This window comes from Pyxicephalus adspersus, chromosome 1 (assembly GCF_032062135.1).
Source record: "Pyxicephalus adspersus chromosome 1, UCB_Pads_2.0, whole genome shotgun sequence".
NCBI classification, from domain to species: domain Eukaryota; kingdom Metazoa; phylum Chordata; class Amphibia; order Anura; family Pyxicephalidae; genus Pyxicephalus; species Pyxicephalus adspersus.
Window position 1 is genome coordinate 30,144,304 of NC_092858.1, and position 23,770 is coordinate 30,168,073.

At 38.2% G+C, this 23,770-nt stretch overlaps 1 protein-coding gene across 1 annotated transcript in view; it reads left to right on the forward strand.

The window, feature by feature from the left end:
* The window catches only part of LATS2 (large tumor suppressor kinase 2), a 40,355-nt gene extending 20,832 nt beyond the window's left edge, over positions 1 to 19,523 (forward strand). The window contains exons 4-9 of the mRNA XM_072405028.1: positions 2,036 to 2,168; positions 3,198 to 4,714; positions 10,425 to 11,007; positions 12,165 to 12,347; positions 13,156 to 13,262; positions 14,163 to 19,523. Coding sequence (XP_072261129.1) covers positions 2,036 to 2,168; positions 3,198 to 4,714; positions 10,425 to 11,007; positions 12,165 to 12,347; positions 13,156 to 13,262; positions 14,163 to 14,654 — 3,015 coding nt within the window. The 3' untranslated portion in view covers positions 14,655 to 19,523. The remainder of the gene's footprint in view (positions 1 to 2,035; positions 2,169 to 3,197; positions 4,715 to 10,424; positions 11,008 to 12,164; positions 12,348 to 13,155; positions 13,263 to 14,162) is intronic.
* Positions 19,524 to 23,770: the final 4,247 nt, after the last annotated feature.

Sequence of the window (23,770 nt, forward strand, 5' to 3'; positions counted from 1 at the left end):
CTTCCAGTAATCCTTTGCGTGATATATCCTGTTGTATAGGTGGATTCCTCTAGCCACATTAATTTATTGAAGTATGTGGAGTGCTGCTGGTATTTTGTACGGCCTCTGCTCCCAGCCCCCCCCCCAGCATGGAAAATTCTCCTATTAGTTATTCAGTTTGTCATAATGGAACTCTACTTCTAACCAATAGCTGTGTTTTATAACGTGCACAGAAATGTTATTTTGGCCCATAATTAAATGGCTGCGCTTTTGTCTTTTTATTTTTTCTCATTTCTGTTGGTTAATACCCTAGGTATTAACAAGATTACTTTTTAATAAACGGACACCAACTTACCCACCCTCATAAAAACTCTGCACTTAACCCCACCACTGCAACTTATTACTTACCTCTTAGCAGAAATTTTATTCAGTGCTGGCCATGTTAATGCACCTTAAATTAGGCCATATACCAAGGAAATAATAATAAGGAAAAATATTCAAATGGGGATAATTGTTCCAGTTAGACTTCTTTCGCACACAGATATTTCCTCTGTTGCAAAAATATACAAAAAAAGAAAGTTTTATGATTGTTTTAATACAACTAAAGCCTTAGCACTAAGTTTATATCATTTTTTTTCTACCTGTGCTCAGTCATTTTTAATGACAGTAAAGCTACAAATGTAAGCGGGGGTGTTGTGGGTGAGATCTCCGCTGGTGATATAATTGATGGTTACGGTAAATTTCTTCCTGCTCTGACATCACCAAGGCGTCAACCAGTCATAGCACCTCTTATTTTAGTAGTTTCTGTGGTACAAGAAAGGTAAATTTAATCCATTCTGATTCAGCGTGGAAACCTAAAAATGGCATCATGAGCGTATCCTCTACTTTCTGCCTATTTTAAAGCGCAGCTCCAAGCAACAAATGAAAGCAATCAAGAAGCTACCAATGTTTGAAATGTCTTCCAATGATCTATTGCTATTATTTCTGTAATCTGCAGCCAGCTATCATGTAATAAGTCACTGGTTTAATAGGAGTATTCTTCTGGAAACAGACTTCTGTCTTTACCCTCCCTGTGTCACTGAATACATATTTCCAAAGAATGTTTTCATTTTATTGATACCTCCAAGAAACTTCTTCCTAGTCAAACTTTATGTGAATGATGAGGACTACAGAAGGTGTGATTGGTAATAGCATTACTGCATTACAAGCATGGGTTCTGAAATCACAGAATACTAAAAAGGAAAACTCCATGCAGATAGTGCCCTGGCCGAGATTCGAACCTGGGGCCTAGCACTGCAAAGACCAGAGTGCTGACCACTTAGCCACTGTGCTGCCCAGTAGAATGGACTTGTGTTCCATGGCTAACCTAGATAACACAAAAAAAAAATTTGAATATGTTCCTTGCATGCATGTCAAGGTTGAATTGGCTCAAGTCAAGGCTTGAGTGTGGTTGGCAAATGGCAATGAAACGGGATCTGCGTACTTTTGAGATATTCCTGAAAGTAATCAAAATTCACTTATTGACTTGCTTTAGGTGGTTTTGCAATTTTCTAAACTTTGAAGGGCAAAGCAGTTCTGAAACGAATACAAGCCAGTTGACACTAACACCAAATTGCGCTTGCTTATGCTGTTCTAAATCTAATTCAAACAACTGCAAAATGTTCATGTTCTATCACATTGCTTTGCTGTGGTGTCTGATTGAGGGAGCTATCAAACGGCAGGAACTCCCTGGTGAGATGCTGACCGTGTGTATTGTCAGATCTAAATGTAATCTCATGAGACAAGTGATCAGAAGTTGTCCAGGGAAATAAAGGAAAGTGGTATTGCCACAGAAGAGCAAGTGGCTACAAAATACATTATACTCCTAGCTATATGTTTGCACCTCAGGCTTTAGATTAAATTGTTCAGTGGTAAGTTATGGTTAACCCCACTTCACTATTCATGCTAGTTTGAGTTAAGTACAGTTACATGCTTGAATTGTTGAAGCACAAGTGAATGTTAAATGTAAATAAAAATTGCTGAACAATTTTTTTGTTTGTTTTTTTTTTTATGATAGGAAATGGCAATAAGGGCGTTGAAGCAGACTGGAAGTAGAAGCATTGAAGCAGCTTTGGAATTTATAAGTAAGATGGGTTACTTGGATCCTCGTAATGAGCAAATTGTCCAAGTCATCAAACAGACATCTCCAGGTACTGTGCAGGAATATAGATCATAAACAGATAATAAACATCAAGAAATTCAATTAAAAGCAAGGGATCCTAAACAAAATGTGCACAATATATTGATTGGGAATACTGTTCTTTGTTTGAATAAGCCACTTTAGTTCTAATGGATTTCATCAGGGAGCAGTGCCTAACATCCTGCAGACAAATGGGGCGCTCACTGTATATTATTGGGAATTGATATTGGGAAGATAAGGTTGTTTAACTGGTCATACTGCCATCAAGGAATGTATGGCTAAGTTCACTATGGATAATTCAAGGAATTAAACATTGAAAAATACTTGTATGTTATCCACCTGTAAGCAGATTTATGGTATTTGTTGTATTCCCCTTGAAATATTAAATTATTTATGTTGAATATGAAGTTGTATTTATCCAAGTAATACAGAAATCACAGCCTAGCTCACTCAATTCAACACAGTTTTGGATCTTGCACAGTTTTGGACTTCTGAAAGATCTATCAAGAACTTAAAGTCTTCTCAGTACCTTTTAACCCCTGTAGTTGTCATTCATTCTTAATGGCATCCCAAAAACCACCTTACCATCTCACTGCATCACAATACAATGTGGTATGTTGTTGTGTGCTGCACTTTAAAGAGCACAGCATGCAGAACCCTTTTGGTTGTGGTACCCATTCAGGTGAATGTCCTGTCTTTACATTTTACATCTGCATACAATAATGAGAGCATTAATGCAGCGTAGTGTGTTGAACCCAAAAGATGAATATGGAAGTAACTTGTATATATTAAGGGGGTTCTGGCTAAAAAATTTAAACATTCAAGAGTTACTTGATACTGTTTTTTATAGGGGTACTTTTTTTTTACACCAGTGACATAATACATTTTGAAGAGATTTTGTTTCAAAAGTATTTTGATTTTTTTTTCTATAATTTTGTTACTCATTTACCACAATACCGTTTAACATAGAATCTAAATAAAAGACAAACCTGTGTTTTTAATCATTTCATTATTTTTTTTCTTTTGATCATTCATTTAGGAAAAGGCACAGGACCAAATAATGTTCTTCATCGATCAAGTTTTGAAGGCCCAAGTGAGCCATTTCCACCATATCCAATTGGTAATCCACCATATGATGGGCCTGGCTTTCCAACTGAAGGTTCCGCTGTACTTGCTGATGTACCACGACAATATATGGACTTCTTGCTCTCTGCTCCCCAGACTGGGGCAATGAATGGTCCAACACCAAGACCTCCAGCACATAATCCTCCTGGAGGGCACCAGCATCAACAAAAAGCTTATGCCACCAGTGTTGAATCTGCTGCAATGACTTATACTATGAGTAACCACACCAGTCAAGGTCTACCCTTGCAGCCTGCCCATGCTTCAAACGGTCCACATTATGGGCGACAGCACCTTATTGTCCAGGGTGACCCTATAGGATATGGTGTCCAAAGAACCCCATCATTTCAAAATAAAATGCAACAAGAAAGCAGTTATGTAAACATTCAGGGCAAAAGTCCAGTGCCACAAAGTAGCCCGGGTCATACATATCAGCAAGCACCAGGAGGCCTCTACATGCCACATCCTCACCATAAGCAGTCAAGTCCTTCCTCTCACCAAATGCTGGTGATGCCAAGGGGCTCTCCATATGCAAATGAGTATCCTGACGCACCACAGACTCTTTTACCACCTTCACAAAATAGCCTACCAATGGATATGTATGATATGGGTGGTGTATGCCAATGGCCAAATGCCCAGCACCGTCGTGATTCTCTTCAGGGTCCTGGAATAGATGCTTCACCAAGACAACATGTTTCTTTTAGAACAGAATCCCAAGTACCAAGTCGTACAAACTCTTTTAATAACCATCAACAGCCAAAACAGGTGCAACTGCGGCAAGCTCCACAAACCAAACCAGATCCATCAATGGCTTCTAATACCATCACCACTGTTACTTCCACCCACATTCTTCAACCAGTTAAGAGCATGAGGGTGGTGAGGCCAGAGCCTCAGACTGCTGTTGGTCCATCCCATCCTGCATGGTTAGCATCACAAACACAGGTGCCAGAAAATGTAGAGATGATTGAGCCACATCCATTATCTGTCAGCGGGCCAGGTCCTTATGGGATTGAAGTAGAGTATAGTAACCAGGACATGAGGTTTCCACCACCACCTTATCCAAAGCATCGTTGGCTCCAGAACAACTCAGAGCAGCATGATGTTAACTCTATAAGTAAAGGTGTAGAGCAGAACCTACGTATTGTTGATAATGTAACCTGCAACCAAACAGAGGAAGTCAATGGAGATATAAAACATGAGAAAGCAAGCAAAAGTTCTAAAACCTCAAAGTCTGGAAAGGACAAAAAGCAGATTCAGACATCCCCTGTACCAGTGCGTAAAAATAGTAAGGATGAGGAGAAGAGAGAGTCCAGAATTAAAAGCTACTCTCCCTTTGCTTTTAAATTCTACATGGAGCAACATGTAGAGAATGTCCTGAAAACCTACCAGCAAAAGATTAATAGAAGGTTACAGCTGGAACAAGAGATGGCAGAGGTAATTGTCTTTGTTCTATTTTTTTTTTTTTTACTAATGTATTTTTCTGCAGTGAAAGAGCTCTTTAGTGCCAAGGAACAAACCTAAATATTTATGTAAGCACTCATAACCCTACCATCACATTTCACTTTTTACTCTTATCACTTCTGATATACATTTCTTTTTACAGAGGTGGCTTACCACTTTTTGTTTAATTTATTGACCCAAAAACCTATAGAGATAATGAATTATGTCTCATTGTTTTCAAAGTTTATTTGTGTGCCATCAATAGCCGCCTTCCCTTAACCACGAACACCCCTATTATAAATGCTTAACCTAAGACCTGGCCAATGTTAGCTTAAAATGACTTTGGTTTATAGTTTTTGCTGTGTTATCCTTAGATTAAGCTCTATGAAGTAACTTGGATAAAGCAGTTCTTCCAACTAACACTAATTCTTGTTCCAGTCATATGACATAAGTTTATTGAGCAGTGGAGTCATCATATTGGTTGAGTGAAAGTTATTGTGACTTAGTGTAGGGAAAGTTTTGCCCTGAGTTATTTGTACAGTGAAAGCTTCTCAAACAGCACAATGTCATCACCACAGCATAACATTAAATTGGTAAATGGATAAAAAATTGCAAACTAAATACCTTCATTTTTTTGTACTTTTGTATGGTCACATAATCGCATATCCCTACAATGTAAAATCACTGATGGGCATGTTATAAATGAGCACTGATGTTACCAGAAGTGATATAGGCTATCCAGGGAAATCAGCTGTACACCAGAGCAAGGCTATAGGGGTGGGAAGCAGAGGTCAAAAAAGATGTGGTACTATATAGGCTAGAAATAGGGACAATAAGAGGGAACTGACAATCAACAGGTAACTTTTCATTATGCATTTGTAAGCACCAAAACTGGACAATATTAAAACCAAGCTGTAAAAAAAAATAATAATTTTTGCTTGTAATTCCACTTTATTGGTTGGTTAAAACTCCATGCCAAGAATAGGCCTAGGAACCAAAATGGTTCCACAAGAATAAAATCAAACAAGGACAACCGCATTGTGTGTGCTTCAAAAAACTCTAGAAAAACCAAAAAAAATTGTTAACTGTGACCAAGCTGTACCCTGATAAATTTACCCTTTGTTCTGATTTTCCCTAGAGAAACAGCACTTCGTTACCTGTAACTTAATTCTCATAAATGTATACCTGCAATGTGAGATCATCCAAGGTACTATGGACCTGATTTATTAAAGCTCTCCAAGGCTGCAGAGGACAGACTTTCATCAGTGAAGCTGGGTAATCCAGCAAACCTGGAATGGATTTCTTAAAAGTAATTTGCCTTTTGTTAGCAAATGTTTTCAATCTGGACCGGATCCATTCCAGGTTTGCTGGATCACCCAGCTTCACTGATGAAAGTAAATGCTCTCCAGTCTTGGAGAGCTTTATTAAATCGGGCCCTATGCCTCTGACTGCTAGTCTCATGTGATTTGATGTCACACCTGTGGAGGAGGCTTTACCTGTGGACCTGCAGTGTTAGAATCTTTCTGACTTTGCCTCATTCATTTTATAGTTTTTTTCCTGCTGCTCTATCAGTCTTTTGATCACCAGTCATGGAGAGGGGCAGCTTTGGTACAAAGAATTATGGCCACTTTCATGCGGACACAATATAGAACAAGTAACAAATCATATAGGCAATATTAGTAACTAGTGTTATTACCTCTACTTGTTTTTTTTAGGGAACAACTTCCGCAGATCTTCTTTAAACTAGATAACCAAACAAATCCAAGCATATATGGTCCTAAAATTTTTTTAGGTAGAATCCACTGGAAGCTATGTACAGTTATATATGGATTAGTATTCCAATCTACTGTTGGTGGGTACAGTAGTATGTGGCCTTTCCTTATTCTTTTTTTCAATGTAAATAAGTGTATTCATTAGAAAATATGTGAATGTCATTGGTATGTGACCAGTTAGTACCAGCACATCACAAAATTAGATATCAGAATAGCCAGGGATTTGGTCGCATTGGCAGGTAGTGAGTACCTCTCTGGCCTTCACTTTATATCTTTGTTTTCTGAGAACTAGATATCTTCAAGATGTACTTCTTGTTCTAAGTTATGACTTAAATGATTGAAATGATTAATGGAAAAAAAAATAGTGGAAAGGCATTTTTATTTTCATGCTGTAAATAATTAATTCTTACAATTTGACTGATCAAACATTGGTATGTATGCAGTAACAGAAGCAGGTGGCACATCTCTTTAGGCAAGATATAAAGGAAGATTGTGGGCACCAATAAGTATTACGACTGTTTAAATTAGATGAAGCTGTCATTTCTCTACTATATTTAGTGGCATTTTGCTGCTCTGCTTATTTACAGATCATCTAATTCTGACGATACTGTGACAGCTGTACAATTTTTGAGTTCTGTTTGTAGATCTGAAATTCGTGAAATGCTCCGTTCAGTATTTAATAATAATAATAGCACCTTAAGGAATGACTCACTCAGTATCCTAGCTGTTTATTCCAGACACATAGCCTAATAATAGTTGGCCAAATATTGTCTGCCTGGAGGAGAAATTCTTCCCAGGAGCAACTAAGAGTTCAGTACAATGCTTTGGAGTAGACAGAGTAGTTGGAGGCCAGGTGAATCACCAATTCACCATTGTATTATTTTATGTTGCATCAAGCTTTATTATTTATTTAAACCAGTTATAAACCTCGGAAATTCAAACTGAGCATTTAGGAAAAACAGTGGGAGGGTAAGAAGAATTTCAGCATTTACAAGAAAAGATTTGTAAATAACTTCACTGCTTTTATTTCCTGATCATTTTGGTCACCTAGCTTTCACTGAAAGTTTTACAGCTAAACTCCATGCAAATAACTAATTACACAGATGAGATGCATATAACTGAATGTGTGTAATGTGCCAAAGAATTTGTTTCACCATGCAGAAATCTAAACATCCCTCTTAGAGAGCAGAGTCAGGTAGATGACCCTCTTTACAACTATGGAATGGAATCCTTTCTCTACTCACAGCCTTATGACTTATGACTGAAGAGCAAGAACAGACTGATGGGGGTCGTCATTCTTCTCTTTCCTGCTGTTCCTTAACACATTTTCCTCTCTTTCCCAGTCTGAGTACTGTTATATAGAGGATTATCAGGACAGATCTGTATGATGTGGATCATTTGCTGCGTGCTATCAGATTTTTCTCAGTTTAGGGCAATCCATTGACAAAAAGCCCAAACATATTTTGTCTAGAACAAGCTCTCATTATACAGAATATATCTTTGGAGTGCTTTACAATACAAATTCAGTAGACCATAGTCAGTATTCTTTTGCTGCTTCTCCTTTACTATCTATCCCTAAGGCTGGGTACACAAATCAGAATATTCTCATCCGATAATCGTCTCAGGGCTGATATCAAACAAGAATCTGGCGTGTGTACAATGCTCATCGTCCGAACGAATGTCCTGGCGGATCCATGGACAACTGACAAGGAACGATCGCAATGAAAGTAAAGGGGAAAGAGCACAGCGGGGTGCCGCTCTGTCATTCTCCCTCCTTCACCTCTCTATGGAACAGTACAGTGCTGTATGTACAGCTCTCGTTCATGCATCGTACAGTCGTGAACGGATCGAATCGGATCGTGAAAAAAAAAATCCTTTCCAACGACAATAATTGCACGTGTTTACATATCCTAAGACACCAGGGCAGGAAATCAGGGTAATGCGCATCACTTGGACAGAAAGACAGACATGGCAATAAAAGTGTGACAGAGAGTCTAACCATTCTTCAAAAGGAAAGCTACTTTTTCTTTACTGTATCTGTCCACGTTGGAGAAATTTCTAGTCACTTCCTGGCCCTCTGACCTACAAAAAAGGATTTAAATGGAATTGAGCTTTAAAAAGTTTTTGAACATGGCATTTGTGTGGATAAGCAGTATGTTGTTATATAAAATTATTCCCTTTTGCCCCACAGCGATAGCTGTTATGGTTTTCGCTCCACAATTGTGTTTTTTTGTAGCACTAATTATCCCTCTATTTTTACCCAGATCCCTGCTGATACTAAATGTGGTTTGACTGCTCTGCGTAGGGATCAGTACAAGTCATGAGCACTGATGCTGGTAGGCGGTCAGTCAGTGCTTTGTTCTTGCTGCATATTTCTTGAGGTGTAGGATGTTTGTGTGGTGCGGAAGATTTTAGAATGCTTTAGTTTGCTGATGAAGAATAATTAGCACAAATTGGTTCTCATCTGTATGAGGGTGTACTTTGATTTAAAACTATTTTTATTCCATCCCTGTGGCCTAAACAAAGCACAAACACTAAGTACTAAACAAAAGCAGTCTGCTGTCACTCCTGTTTTGTATTTTCTGTGACTTTCGTTGGCTGTAGACATTGTTAGGCAAACACTCAGTCACCTTAAGATGCCTTGTAGAGTGATCTAGATGCAAGGCACTGGATATAACGTTCAATACCTATTAATTGCACCTGATAAGTGGTGCTCAGTAGCTTTGCATAGGTATATCTTACACACTAAAGGTCCTTCTTTACCACCTTGAATAGAATACTAAACTAAAGTACCAGGATAATGGAGTAAGCAAGGTCAAGGATAGGTTTGAAATGCTACAGAAATACTGTCACAGAAAAAGGGTGACACATCCATGTAGATCAGTTCTCAACCTTTTTACCACTGAGGAACCCTTGATATAATTTTCAGGTTTCAGAGAACCTATTACTGAAATCTTTTTTATTGGGAGGGGGGATCTTGGGTAACCCCTGCTAAAATCAAATATGTGAGTAAAGCTTCTTACTAGTATACTATGAAAATAAAAAAAAAAGATTAGTCAAACAACTGGCTCTGCCAATGGGTGTTGGCCCAGAACATTGGAAGTATCTTCAAACAGAAGATCAGTCAAGAACAGTTTGAGGGTCCCCTATCCACATGAGGAACCCTGGTTGAGAATGGCTGATCTTGATAATGTAGCTATACTGTATTATTGACCAACACCTAACCAAGACTCACTAATAGTAAATTAAAATGTCATAGGATTATTTATTTATTTTTTTTACTTGTGTGCCTGTATATATTATTATTATTACACAGTATTCATATAGCTCCAAAATATTATGCAGCGCTTTACAAAGTCCATAGTCATGTCACTAGCTGTCCGACAAAGGGGCTCACAATCTAATGCCCCTATCATAGTCATATGTCATTACCAAAGTCTAATTTTTTTTGGGGGGAGAAGCCAATTAACCTAACTGCATGTTTTTGGAATGTGGGGGGGGGGGACCTGCAAACTCCATGCAGATAGTGCCCTGGCCAAGATTCAAACCTGGCATCTAGTGCTGCAAAGGCCAGAGTGGCAACCTCTGAGCCACTGTGCAGCCCTTATAAAAGGTTTCTAGTGCCCAATCAGTCAGTATTCCTAGCTAAGCTCTTCGGGGCAGTGTCCTCTCCTCCTCCTGTGTCACTGTCTGTATCTGTCTGTCATTTGCAACCCCTATTTACTGTACAGCACTGCGTAATATGTTGGGGCTATATAAATCCTGTTTAATAATAATATTACCAATATTAAATGTATCACTTTGCCAATTTGTTTTACTTTTTTCTCCCTCGTATTTATTTCTGGGTAAATTGATACAATATTTGTTTTTCTTTATAGCACTAGAAAATAGTTATTCCACAATTTTTATAAAATATATTTTGTAAATTGTAGGCTGGTCTTTGCGAAGTTGTTCAAGAGCAAATGCGGAAAATTCTGTACCAAAAGGAATCCAACTACAACAGACTAAAAAGAGCCAAAATGGACAAGTCCTTGTTTGTGAAGATTAAAACCCTGGGCATTGGTGCCTTTGGTGAAGTGTGTCTCGCCAGTAAAGTGGACACCAAAGCTCTGTATGCCATGAAGACTTTGAGGAAAAAGGATGTATTGAACAGAAACCAGGTGGCACATGTCAAAGCCGAAAGGGACATCTTGGCAGAGGCCGACAATGAGTGGGTAGTGAAGCTTTACTACTCCTTCCAGGACAAAGACAACTTGTACTTTGTGATGGACTATATCCCAGGAGGAGATATGATGAGCCTACTTATACGAATGGAAGTGTTTCCCGAGCACCTGGCCATGTTCTATATCGCAGAGCTGACTTTGGCCATTGAGAGCGTCCACAAGATGGGGTTTATCCACAGGGACATCAAACCTGATAACATTCTTATAGATCTGGATGGCCACATAAAGCTCACAGACTTTGGTCTTTGTACTGGATTCAGGTGGACACATAACTCAAAATACTACCAGAAAGGTAGGTCCTTATGTAGTGATCATTTATCTCCCGAAAATCTAATTCTGAAATGAAAATAAAAGTAATCTGGAGAATCTAGTCATCCAAAGTAAACAACAAGATTTTTCTGACTGTTCAGACTGTTCCTTGTCCTCAATGAATCTAGATTTTATCAGCATAATTTAATTATAAATTGGCAAATTCTTCCTAGTTGATGAATGGTGTTCCTATTTAAGCAGACTTCTATTTTTTTAGAATTCTGATATTTCTACTAAATGTAGGGAAAAGTAGCTAAAATCCAAAGGGGGGGGGGGTTGTAAGTGTAAGAGTTTGGTGGGTATGAAATTTGCACAGTGTTTTCTTGCTCTTTACCTCCCTTTCACAATAATAACTGGTATACCAGGGGCATGAAATGAGAGAAGCTCTTCACAATGGCGTCACAGACATAAAGAAAAACGTTTCCCGTATATCCATTGTTCTAGTCATCAAATATCACCTTGTCCAGTTGAGAGCTGATAACCACATTAAAGAGTATTCTTTGGGTGGATTTCAAATTGGGGATCTTTTGTTTACAATAAATGTTTATTGAGATTTTGCATTTTTAAACATTACATACATTTGGGGAAAAAAGAAAAACAACCATAGACAGAAATTAGGACACAGTTACAAAAGCACAGGGAGCATAAAACCGTAGGCATATTGTTGAGTAAAACATCCCTAATAGAGTGCGAGTAGACCAACAAATCAAAAGACATTGTAAAAAGGGAATGAAACCAGGGGTATGGGTAAAAGACACAAAGGAAAAACCCAGGAGAAAAAGGGTAGGGGTTCCGTGGTCATTTTGACATCATTTATAAAAGGGGATTATCCAGTTAACCGAAAATCATAAGTGTAATAACCTGGTATCAAGATCTGGCGTACTATGATGGTCGAGCAATGGCCACCAAACCTTGAAAAACTCAGCAGAGAGTCCCTTTTTATAGCAGTCGTCATTTCCAGGATTCAAATTGGAGATCTTTTTATCAACATTTTCACTAGAAAGCTAGTAAAATGGAGATAACTCCATTTTTTCAGACACCATAGTTTTACAGATTTTAAAAATTTGTAAAATTCTTTTAACATATAAAAAATCATCAAAATAATCAACAAATTTTTAATTCTAATAAATTTCATTTAAGGGAATCACATTCGGCAGGACAGTATGGAACCCAGCGAGCTGTGGGATGATGTATCTAACTGCAGGTGTGGAGACAGACTGAAGACCTTGGAACAGCGAGCGAAGAGACAGCACCATCGATGCTTGGCTCACTCGTTAGTCGGGACTCCAAATTACATAGCCCCTGAAGTCCTTCTGCGCAAAGGTGAGCCGTATTTAAATATAGACCAGAAGCCATCGAGCTGTGTTAGGTAAAATATGAGACATTGAGTTCAAGTCCAGGCAACAACTATAAAAAATCAGTTTTTATTCTATGTAGGACAAGCAACTGCGCTAAAGCTAGGTAGACCAGTTAGCTGACCCCCAGACTAGACCTATATAGTCCAATGGCGCAATTTTAATGATGCTTTGATGCAGGGTTTCTTACTTAACTATGCAGTGCATGTCTAATGCATTCATGTGTGTGCGGCTAAAGCTGGACCAGAGAGTGGTGTCTGAACCCGAGAACATTCCAGCCTAGATATTTGTGTCTCGTATTCAAGGTTATTCAGAATACAAACTGAAATCAGGATGATGAAGGAAATTGGGGAAATTTTCTGATTGTGCTGTCAAGTGCAGAAGATGAGTGTGTAGTGTCACACTGTCACCTACCCACCCTGCCTAGCCCCCTGACCTAAAATACCACCACACCAGCTACCTTTATATTTAAGCATCTTTTAACCACCATGATACCTAAAATATGAATGCATACTTATTTATTGTACATTAAAGCCAAAGGATTTGCATGACAGGCAGGAAATTGTTGGAAATTGTCTGTCAAAAATGACAGCCCCATATTTTCTTATGACAAAGTCACCTAAATATGGAAAATAAAAGGACACTGTAAACTAGATTTTATTTTTAATATTGTGAGAGAAGGTATATTCATCACTACGCCACAATTTCAGCTCTCTTCACAAATTTAAATGCATTACTATTATATTTTTCAAAGCTTTTCCATTTGTGTTGTGCAGGATACACACAGCTCTGTGATTGGTGGAGTGTGGGAGTCATTCTCTTTGAGATGTTAGTTGGTCAGCCTCCATTCTTAGCATCCAACCCAACAGAAACACAGCTAAAGGTAAGTGTCACTTTAGACAGCTTTATAATTTTTTTTAGAACAATTCCTTGCTCCTATACCCATATGTGGTCTGTCCATTGTTCTCCAGCAGTCAGCAATATCATTCAGTACTGCAAAGCAGCAATACTGAAACCATTAAATCTTTGGGTTGGTTCCACTTTAGGTCCGCTTTCCATTACTTGATAACTTCTTGTAATTGAAGTCTTTGTCCACTACTTCAAAATAATTTATATACTTTACACAAAGCATCCCATCATGGGATTTCAGTTGTTATGTGATGGTTTGTTCAGCTGGTGCACACCATTATAATAAAAAGCAGTACTATCTACATGGTTTTCTGCAGTCTATGAGGCACATTCAAAAGGCAACAGTATGGCTTTGCTGCAGCCAGGTTCAGTACTCCAAATCTTTCTGCTGAATGAGGAAGAGGAGAGCTCTTTGATTACAGAAGAGCCTGGTTTATGACTTTTTAAAGTTACTTTTCTGATGCTCTCCTCCAGTCACAAAACTCTTTCTGCTCCATGCAGTAGGAAGGTCTCCACCTGGCTCTGCTGGCTGCATACCACTTCCTTTATCTTTATGAATGAGATGAAAATGGAGAGTAAAGCTACGTACACACCTCAGATTTTTATCGCCCGATAATCGGCATCGGCCAATTATCGGGCGAAAATCTGCCGTGTGTACAGTCGGTGTCATGTATCGTGCACTCCCTTGTCGTTGGAAAGGATCGTGAAAGATCCTTTCCAACGACAAAAATTGGAAGTGTGTACGCAGCTTTAGTGAGGTGGCAATAATTTTTTTACACCTAATATACTGGATTGGATCATTCATAAGATGTCTAAAGAAGTTCTTTTTTAGTTTTTGTTGTTATATGTTAACTTATTATGCATTGTTTTGTAGGTAATAAACTGGGAGAACACACTTCACATTCCTCCTCAAGTTACCTTGAGCCCAGAAGCCACAGATCTGATCACCAAGCTTTGTTGTGCAGCAGAGAACAGACTGGGAAGGAATGGAGCTGATGAAATAAAGGCTCATCCCTTCTTTAGAACCATGGACTTCTCCACTGAAATTCGTCGGCAGCCAGCACCTTATGTCCCAAAAATCAGTCATCCAATGGACACTTCGAACTTTGATCCCGTTGATGAGGAAAGCCCTTGGAATGACAGTGGGGACAGCACAATGGCCTTGGACATGCTCATGTCTCCCAACAACAAACACCCAGAGCACGCCTTTTACGAGTTTACCTTCCGCAGGTTTTTTGATGATAATGGCTACCCATTCCGCTACCCTAAGCCATCTCGTGGAGAGGCACTGCCATGCGAAGAACTCCAGGAAGAAGATAGGACACAATCTGGTGAGACAGAAAACTGCCTGCCTGTCTATGTGTAAAGTAAACACATTTGGAGAATGCCTATAGTATTATTCGCCAACAAAGATATCTTCACCATGAGCATTTCTGGGAAAGAAGTGCCCTTATAAAATGCACAGCATCTTGAAGGAAGTTGTCACCATCTTGCCATGTTATGGTGGCACTGAGAAGACAATATGTATCTGAACAACTGTTAAGCTTGGGATGTACTTGGTGAGCACCTCACTCTTTTGACCTTCACACATAACCATCTCGCACGGCCATTTCTTGGGACATGAGTTGTGTAAACTACGTATGAAGGTTCAAGAAAATAACCAAAGATGATAAACCTAATGAAGGGAGCAGTTTGTTTGATTTGTTCTTGTAGAAAAAATATGTCTCTGTGGCTACTTGCAGTGGGTCTGAACTGGCAGCATAATCATGCTTTGTGAGTAAATACCCCCTCTCCATTTATTTTGTGTCTGCAGAGGAAGTATGTTCTGTGTTGTAGATCCTTTAAAAAATTATTTCTCCTCCATCCGCTCTACACATGCTGCGTCCTAGTTTGTGTAATATAAGGGGTGTGCTCACTTCAATTCAATATTTCTATTTATCTCATCATCCATCCTATATTATCACACAGTAGCCAGTACGGCAATGGACTGCAAAACCTATAAAGTGAAATCTGCTTGGATCCATATCGGAAATGCTGTTTTGTGACCATTGAAGAAGCTTCTCGTTGTAGACAGAGTACATGCCATATATTTGTATTGTAGATGTAAAACAACAGTTATTGATGACCTCAACAATAATCAATATGAATATATATATATTTTTTAGAAAGAGCACTTATATATTTTCTAATACGTAAGTTTATATATGTCTTTGCAGAAATTTAACATGACATAACATGCTGCTGTTTTTTTTTACTGTTATCATATAAGGTATTTTATTTGACTTTTAAATGGGAAAGACATTAAGGCTTGCCAGAATGGGGGGGGGGGGGGTCAATGTTTGACAAAAGGGCGTTTATGTAGAAACTGCTAACTTTTATTATTGGGTTCACTTTGCCTGTTTCTGCCATATTGCATTAGAGGACATACAAGGGATGGTTAGTCTGAAATAAACTATTTAGACTTCCAGTGTATGTAAAGCCAAAGCAATTTTTTTAGACGGACTAGGTAAGAACCAAAACCCCTGCCGGTTTATTTTAGCTGCGGCTGTATCATTGAGGAACTTTTTAACAGCAGGACGTTAGAGGAATTGCAGAGAATTGCTCTCTTAGAATATTGTCCCTAGGGTTCACCTCACTTTTTTTCTCATTGACATTGCTCAGCAGGACAAAAAAATGGGTGAGTATCCTCAATGAGGCTACAGACTAAAATAAACAAGAAAGAATAACCCTCCCCATTCCAAAATAAGAAAAGTATAAGAAATGTATATAAACCTTAAAACAGTTAGGATTTCCTAATTAGTTTGGTAAATATACCAGACCAGATGAGCACCCTGGGTGACAACACTGCTCCTACATAGATACAGTAGAGTGAGTGTTGTCACTGTGAACAGGAAGTATGTTACTGGCAGAATCACCAGGTAATGTTAAAGATAAAAGTCTGAAAAAGAAAAATGCATTTACCACATATAAGACGTAATCTTTGGCTAGACAACCTATTGCAATACCAGTGTCACTTGATATATCCGTCTGTCATTCCTGGTGTCAGACCTTTAATGTAAAAGGGCCAGCATTGGTATGAAACAAAAAACAATTGCATCCTAAACTGATATAGAAGTTTGGGTTTGCTGGCAAGCTGGAACACACGCTGGTCTCTTATATCTCTGTGGAAAGGATATAGCCAGCAGATTTCTTACCACCCAACTGTTTTGGGTGAAGTTGTTTTGTAATTACATAATGCAGCATTCTCCTGTGTTCTGTAACATGGCTGTCATTTTTGTACAAAAAGAGAAACACAAATGTTTTTGTAACCATAATATCCACCCCTTCCAGGGGAAAAAAAGAAAATACCTTTTTTTTGCCTTAAAGAGGAAGTACTGCAAGATTTTCCTAATATGGGTGATCTGAAGAAAAAAAAATAGTTTGTAAATTGTAAGATAAAAAAAATGAATCTATATATAAAAATATATGTATATTTACTAAATCTGATTGCACCTAAATAAAATAACCCCCACATTTTTTAAAGGCCTAGAACCCCCACCACATGTGACATCACCTCTGTGCAATATTAATATTTTCATATAATTATTTTGCTTTTATAAAGAAAAATAATTCTGAGGTTTTTGTGCCATTCATTTATTTCTGCCTTATCTCTACTCGTCAGCTGCTCGGTCTTTGCCTGAAGGGTTGTAGTAGGACATGTGAGGAATTGTCTGTGAGGTGTTCCTGTCCCCACGTCCACAGGCTGGACCTGTGAGACTCTCTGTAAGCGGAAGAAAGAAAGGTGAAGTAGTTATTAGTGTAATAGTGGTGTGATTGCTCGTGAGGAGACCATTGCTAGGTTAGAGGAAGATGGCAGCTCCGTGGGGGCTTTCTTAGAGAATGTAAAGACTTGTATGATATTTTCTGTCTGTCATTGTCTGTAATACTTTGTATATATCCACCAAGCTTCTTTTCCTGTCACATAATCACAAAGAGGGAAGCCGTTTTGTGAGCTGAGCCATCACCATAAATGGCTTCTTGGGCAGGTAACTGGTGCGTTTGAATGAGTTTGGCTTTCCATTATTAATGTGTTGTTTGGCTTCTGCGCCATAAGTCTTCCTGCTACATAGAACCTAGCTGATATCTGCTTGTTGGTCACATGTTGTCCTTTTTCATATTCCCAATATATTGGGATATTGCACATTAACATAACGTGGCTGTCATATTAGAGCCAAACTCCAGCCAAAACTTCTTATTTAGGTTTTGGATAGCAAAGGGATGAACTCTTGTTAGGTTTTTATTTACGGCTTATTTTTCTGTTGGGAAAGGGTGTATCTGTTTCTCCCCAGCCCCTTTCAGCTGGGTGCACCACCCGGCACTTTTCAGAAGAAGAAAAGTTTTTTTTTTTTTTAATTTTGTAAGGATTTTAACCTCCCATTTTTTTTTAGTGTCTGTCACATTAACAGGAAGGGAGCAGGAATTTCCACAACTTAACAACTATTTACAATTCTCAAGAGTCCAAAACTGGAAAAAGTTTGGCTGGTAGAGAGCTCCAATCGCGTGTCTCTGAGGCTAGGTACACACGTGCAATAATTGTCGTTAGAAAACGAATAACTAACGACAGATCAACGATTATTTTGAACAATCGTATTGTGCACAAATCTGTACATAGTGTAAGGATACAATCGTTGAAATATAATCCACCAATAGTGTACACACGCTAGATACGATCGTTTGAACGATGCAGGAAGTGACATGCAAAGAAGAAAGTGTACCGCGGAACCATCCACGATCACTGAACGACCATACACACAATAGATTGAGAACGATTGTCACCCATCTAGATTCGCCAGGATGGTTGCTCGTTTTCAGCGACAATCCTCGTTCATCAGCGTCGTTGTGCACTTTTTTTGTTAACGATTATCGGACAATCGGTCGTTAGTCGTTCATTTCCAATGATAATTATTGCACATGTGTACACAGCCTAAGTGCCTAATTTATTGTGTGGAAAACAAGAGTAAGGAAAGTGACCATAAAGAGAGCTTTTGTTTTATAGAGAACATATAAAGGGGACTGAATATGAAATTTTCTCTGGATTAGGTCCCCTCTTAGTAAAATGAAAGAACTGTCCTTCTTTATAGTCTTCTAGCCCACAACTGCAGGACCCCACGTTGTGCATTGATGAGTAAGGAACCAATTATATCGGTAATAATGGCGTATTTCACGATACGCTGCACTGACAAGTTGTCAATTATTGAATTAGCGTACCAGCCAGATAACTAGAATTTTCACAAATCAGCAACAGAAAGCTTTTAATATTTCTTTATAGTACATGTTTGCAAGCTTTTATCTCCTGTTCATCAAATAGGCCTAGAAATTCTAGTTTGGAAAACATGGCTCACTGCTATATGTGGAAGACATGGGTATGCTTTATCCTAGTGTTTCCCCTCCAGAGTTTGCTTAAACAATGAGCAATTTGTGCCTCTCAGGTTAGTTTTAGTGACATCAGTGATCATTTTGTCCATCTGTAAGGGTGTCATTCTTCCCAATGTAGGAGGCATTCTCCTTACTGACCACCACACTAATATCCTGTGAGCTGCGGATTTAGGAATTATAGAAGGGATCCCTGAAGACCTGAAAGTTATATCAATGGTTTCCTCCATTAAAGGCTGCTTTAGCTAGTTGTACTAAAGACACTTTCTTTGTTCTTCATAAATATTATGGTATAGATAATCCATACAAAAGTCAGTGGAACAAAAAGAACAATTTGTTTTCCACGTATTACTATGTTTTTACTCTTCAATTATCTTTCATTTGTAAATATCTAAAGTGTAATTGAAGGCACAAATATGACAGCCCACATCCATCCCCCAATGAACACGTGCAACCATTTCATGAAATATTTCTTTGTTTTACTTCATTATTATTTCATTTATGTTGCCTTAGTATTTTGCCATATAATACCCTTTTAGATATTTAAGCAACACATATATTTGTGTTTTTGTTTACAACTGGATGAGAGTTGTGCTTTGGCATTTGTTGAGCTTGTTCTGTGACTGTACGATTCAGTATTACTGCTTTTTTTTTTCTTGAATATTGCCAAACTCTGATTTGTCATTTACACCTATCTGAAAACCTGTATTGTGGTAGTTTCTATCTCAGGAACTCAATTTATCTGTTATTTATTGATATATCAACGCCTTTAAAAAGCTTTTACTGGCACAATTTATTATGAAATAATAAAAATGTAACAAAATTTCTTTGGTGTTGTTTTCTGTACTTTTAATTCTTAAGGCTTGCTGATATTGTGAATTGAATCAAAGATAATGCAAGTGAATAGTAGGAGGTGCTGGATTCAAATGCAGATCAAGATAAATGTATTTGAACTGTGCTATTGAAGTGCACTTTATGGTTTGATTTTTCTTGTTTGATCTATTCTTGGGATAACAATGGCTCTCCCCAGGAATCGCACTTTAGGTCTGCTAAATGATATAAGCAACAGCTAAACAGTCTGCTAAATGATATAAGCAACAGCAGGGCACTGATACCATTGTTTATAGGTGTGTTTATGAGTACCTGTCTATTCATATGGTAATGACCCTCCAGATCTATCTCCTTTCCTATAACAAACTGCTGATCTCCGAAAACACTTCAGATGCCTCTCTTATTGATCCAGAAGCTTTGGTTCATATGTCACTGACCCAAGAATGAAACAAAACTCCCAATGTACACACTTTTTCTGGATCAGTATTGGGAGAAAATCCTTCCTGATCCCACTAGGATCATACCAAATACTATACTGTCCTTATTATTATTTTATTATACAGTATTTATATAGCACCAACATACTTCAAACTCCATGCAGATAGTGTCCTGGCCGAGTTTCGAACCAGGGACCCAGCGCTGCAAAGGCAAGAGTGCTAACCACTGAACTTTAAGAAGGTCACAGTTCATATAAGATGATCTGCTTATATCACCTTCCATGTTTCTATTTCATATATGTTTTCTAGTTCAATGAACCACTCGGGCATAAACAGCATCACAGTTCCTACCAACAAAATGATGTTTATTCCTATGCCCTTTGCTGTTTGGTTATCAACCCCCCTTTGTTGCTGTTATCTTTTTTTTTTTTTTTTTCGGAATGTGTTCCATGGTTCCAGCATTTCATATGCTGGATCATATCAATAAAATCTTCCTGCAGTCTATAGTCACCCAGGTTCATATAGGATGTGTTACTTGAGTCTGCAATCCTACATTAATATATTGCACATATAATTAATCTGCTGCATCCGGCTGAAATGGTATATATGATTCAGATTAACGGTAACAATGAAAGTTGTTGACATTTAGACTTGTCATTACTTTAAAGTCCAGTTGTATTTTTTGGATGCTTGCAGATGCTGCCTATTAAAGATGTGACTGTAGAAAGGTCTGATAGCATGCAGAGAAGAGTTCCTACTACTGCATCCTCTACAAAGAACATACATCAGCTTGTAAACAATAAAACCTGGTTTAAAAAAATGCTTTTAATGCACACATATATTTTTGTCATCAAAGGTTCACTTTAAATGAGACCCGTTAAGTGATGAGCATGAAGACCTCCTGTTACTGCAATGAGTAGTTGGAAGATTGCAATAGATATACAGGGTTATTTTTGGAGATAGGAGCTGCAGCAGAAGTTTCAAAGATAAAAAATCTACACGGCTAAAACAGCTAAACAATTGTTTGGCTACACAGAGAGAGAAATAGAGATCTGTGACTAACAATCACTAGTTTTTTCCTTAATGTCTGATATCTGCTTCTCTACACTGAAGATACAGGTACAGGGCCACAGAGCCTCTCTAACGTATTATACTGTGATGGATTTGTGTCATATGAACACACATTTCCAATGTTTCATTTGCCTTAACAACCTCATTATTAGGACCTCCTGTCAACCACAGACCCTACAGCAGCCGATTAGACTACACCTTGATCCTCATATGTACCCCTCTGCCACAGCCATTGGAAAAACATACACAACCTAAAAACAAGAGTCACACCCCCATCACTTCTCTCATATGGACAATGGTGAAGAAAAGTGCAAGATGGGTCACTTATACCCACTATAGCTTTCTTCATTGATTTTGTTTATATTAGTAATTTAAAAATGTCATGTCACTAGCTGTCCCTCACAATCTAATATCCCACCATAGTCATATGTCTATATCATAGTCTAAGGCCAATTATGGGGTAAACCAGTTAACATAACTGCATGTGTTTGTTTTGGAATGTGCGAGGAAACCCACGCATACACAGGTAGAACCTGCAAACCAAGCAGATAGAGTCCTGGCCGAGATTCAAACCTGGGACCCAGCGCTGCAAAGCCCATACTATTAACCTCTAAACCAAGCATGCTGCCTATTCTAGGTTTTTAGAGATCTCTTTAATCAAGCTAAGAGAAGGATATTTGGAAGGGAATGCAGAATAAAGAGATTTGGTTACAAAAGTGACATAGAGGAGATATGAAAAAAAAAGTTTCTATACATTCTGTATTGAAAACTTTTGAAGTTAATAATTCAACGTTCAGTAGCAGTGTTAGAGAGATTGTACAGTGTGCGGAGAAGACTCCATTTTGGCCCAGTGATGTGGCTGCTGGAGTCTCTAAATGAAATTAACCAGTTATTCAGATTGCTAAAATTCCCACAAGTTATGGTTCAAAATATTTTTATTAAGAAAGGCATATGACAAAAATGCATACAAATTGCATAATAAAAAAGATTCATACACTAGTAGAAAAAGTTTTCAAGTACCAATAACAGTGCAAACAAAATGGTGAAATTGGTAACAGGTTGTAATATAATTAACACAGAACAAAGTAAGAACAACCCATAATACCAGTAGTCAAATAGTAAAAACAGGTATAGGACTGGGGGCAAGAGTGGTGGAGGCATAGAGCCTGATTTATTAAAGTTCTCCAAGGCTGGAGAGGATACAGTGAAGCTGGGTGATCCAGCAAACCTGGAATGGATTTCTTAAAAGTCATTTGCTATTTGATAGCAAATGTTTGCAGTCCTGGACCAGATCCATCCCAGGTTTTCTGAATCACGCATGTTCCCCCATGAAAGTGTATCCTCTCCAGCCTTGGTGAGCGGGACACCATTTGTTTTTTTTGAAGTTAGATTGAATTAACCTATTATAGGACCGGAATTGGTGAGCAACCAGTAGAGGAAAGGGAACCAAGTCTCAGTTGTACTACTACATTGTAAGCTCTTCGGGGCAGGGTCCTCTCCTCCTGTATCACTGTCTGTATCTGTCTGTCATTTGCAACCCCTATTTAATGTACAGCGCTGCATAATATGTTGGCGCTATATAAATCCTGTTTATTAATAATAAAAATAATAATAATAATAATAATAATAAATTTCAGCTTAGAAGATTAAAGAAGTTAAACATCATTGGGGAGAATTGGCAATTTTGGAATACTGCTCTAGTGTTTTTTTGCCTTGCACTATAAATTTCAGTGTCTTTGGATGTACATATATTTTCTGTTTCTAGTTATTATTTTTTAATGCACAGAATTTTGGAGAGAAGTCTTCTGCAAAGTTCAACAAGTAGTTTCCTAGAAAAGATCCCTATCGCCGTCTAGTGGTGTATGGTGGATGTGGCATACCGGATAGAATTGGAATGATAAAACTACTGCACTGTACTTCTAGGTAGAAAGTTTGGGATTAAAGTGAAAACACTTTTTGATCAAGCCAAAACAGTCAAAATGACCAACTTCTGGTTTCTTCATCAGGCACAAATCTACTTTACTTTACTTCAGTCCCTGAGGGCCAAGATGTGCACATATTTAGTATCTCTCTAACAAATGGCACACAAATGGTTTACAAAAAGTCAGAAAATGTTGTACTGTTTGTACTAAAATCTGACCTGCATGTGTCTCTTGAGGACCCCTGTTTTGAGTACTAATAAAAGCAGTGTCAGTTTTGATGCCTGGGGCCAACCAGGAAAATCAAGAGCCCGCCACATGTAGTGGGTGTGATGTACTGTGAGTGTGAAGGGGAATGGTTATATAGGAATATTGATTAGTCTATGTCAGTATAGAAAGGCAAGTTGTTCAGTAGCAAGGCAGCTTACCCTACCTGCAGTCTATTTTATTCACATATACTGCAACTGTAGTGCAAGCAGACAGTGGCAAATTAATTCAGGAAAAGGGAAGAATTGTTGCCCCCATTACCAAAAGCTGCATTATATGACATAATTATTTGTGGTATTTGTAGATGAAGCTTTGCAAGAGAAACTGTGAATGCAGAGAAAAAAATATAATTAGGTTTTGCAGGTGAATATTTTTTTAATAGGACTCTATAGTTCTACTTTTGAAAGCGCCTGAACATTATCATACAGTTTACACTACCGACATATACCCCAATCCAAAATAGCCCCCAGAAGGTTTTCACTATAATCTCCCTAAATGTCTGGCTGACAGCTGCTCAAGTAATGATGATGTTACTTTCTACAAAA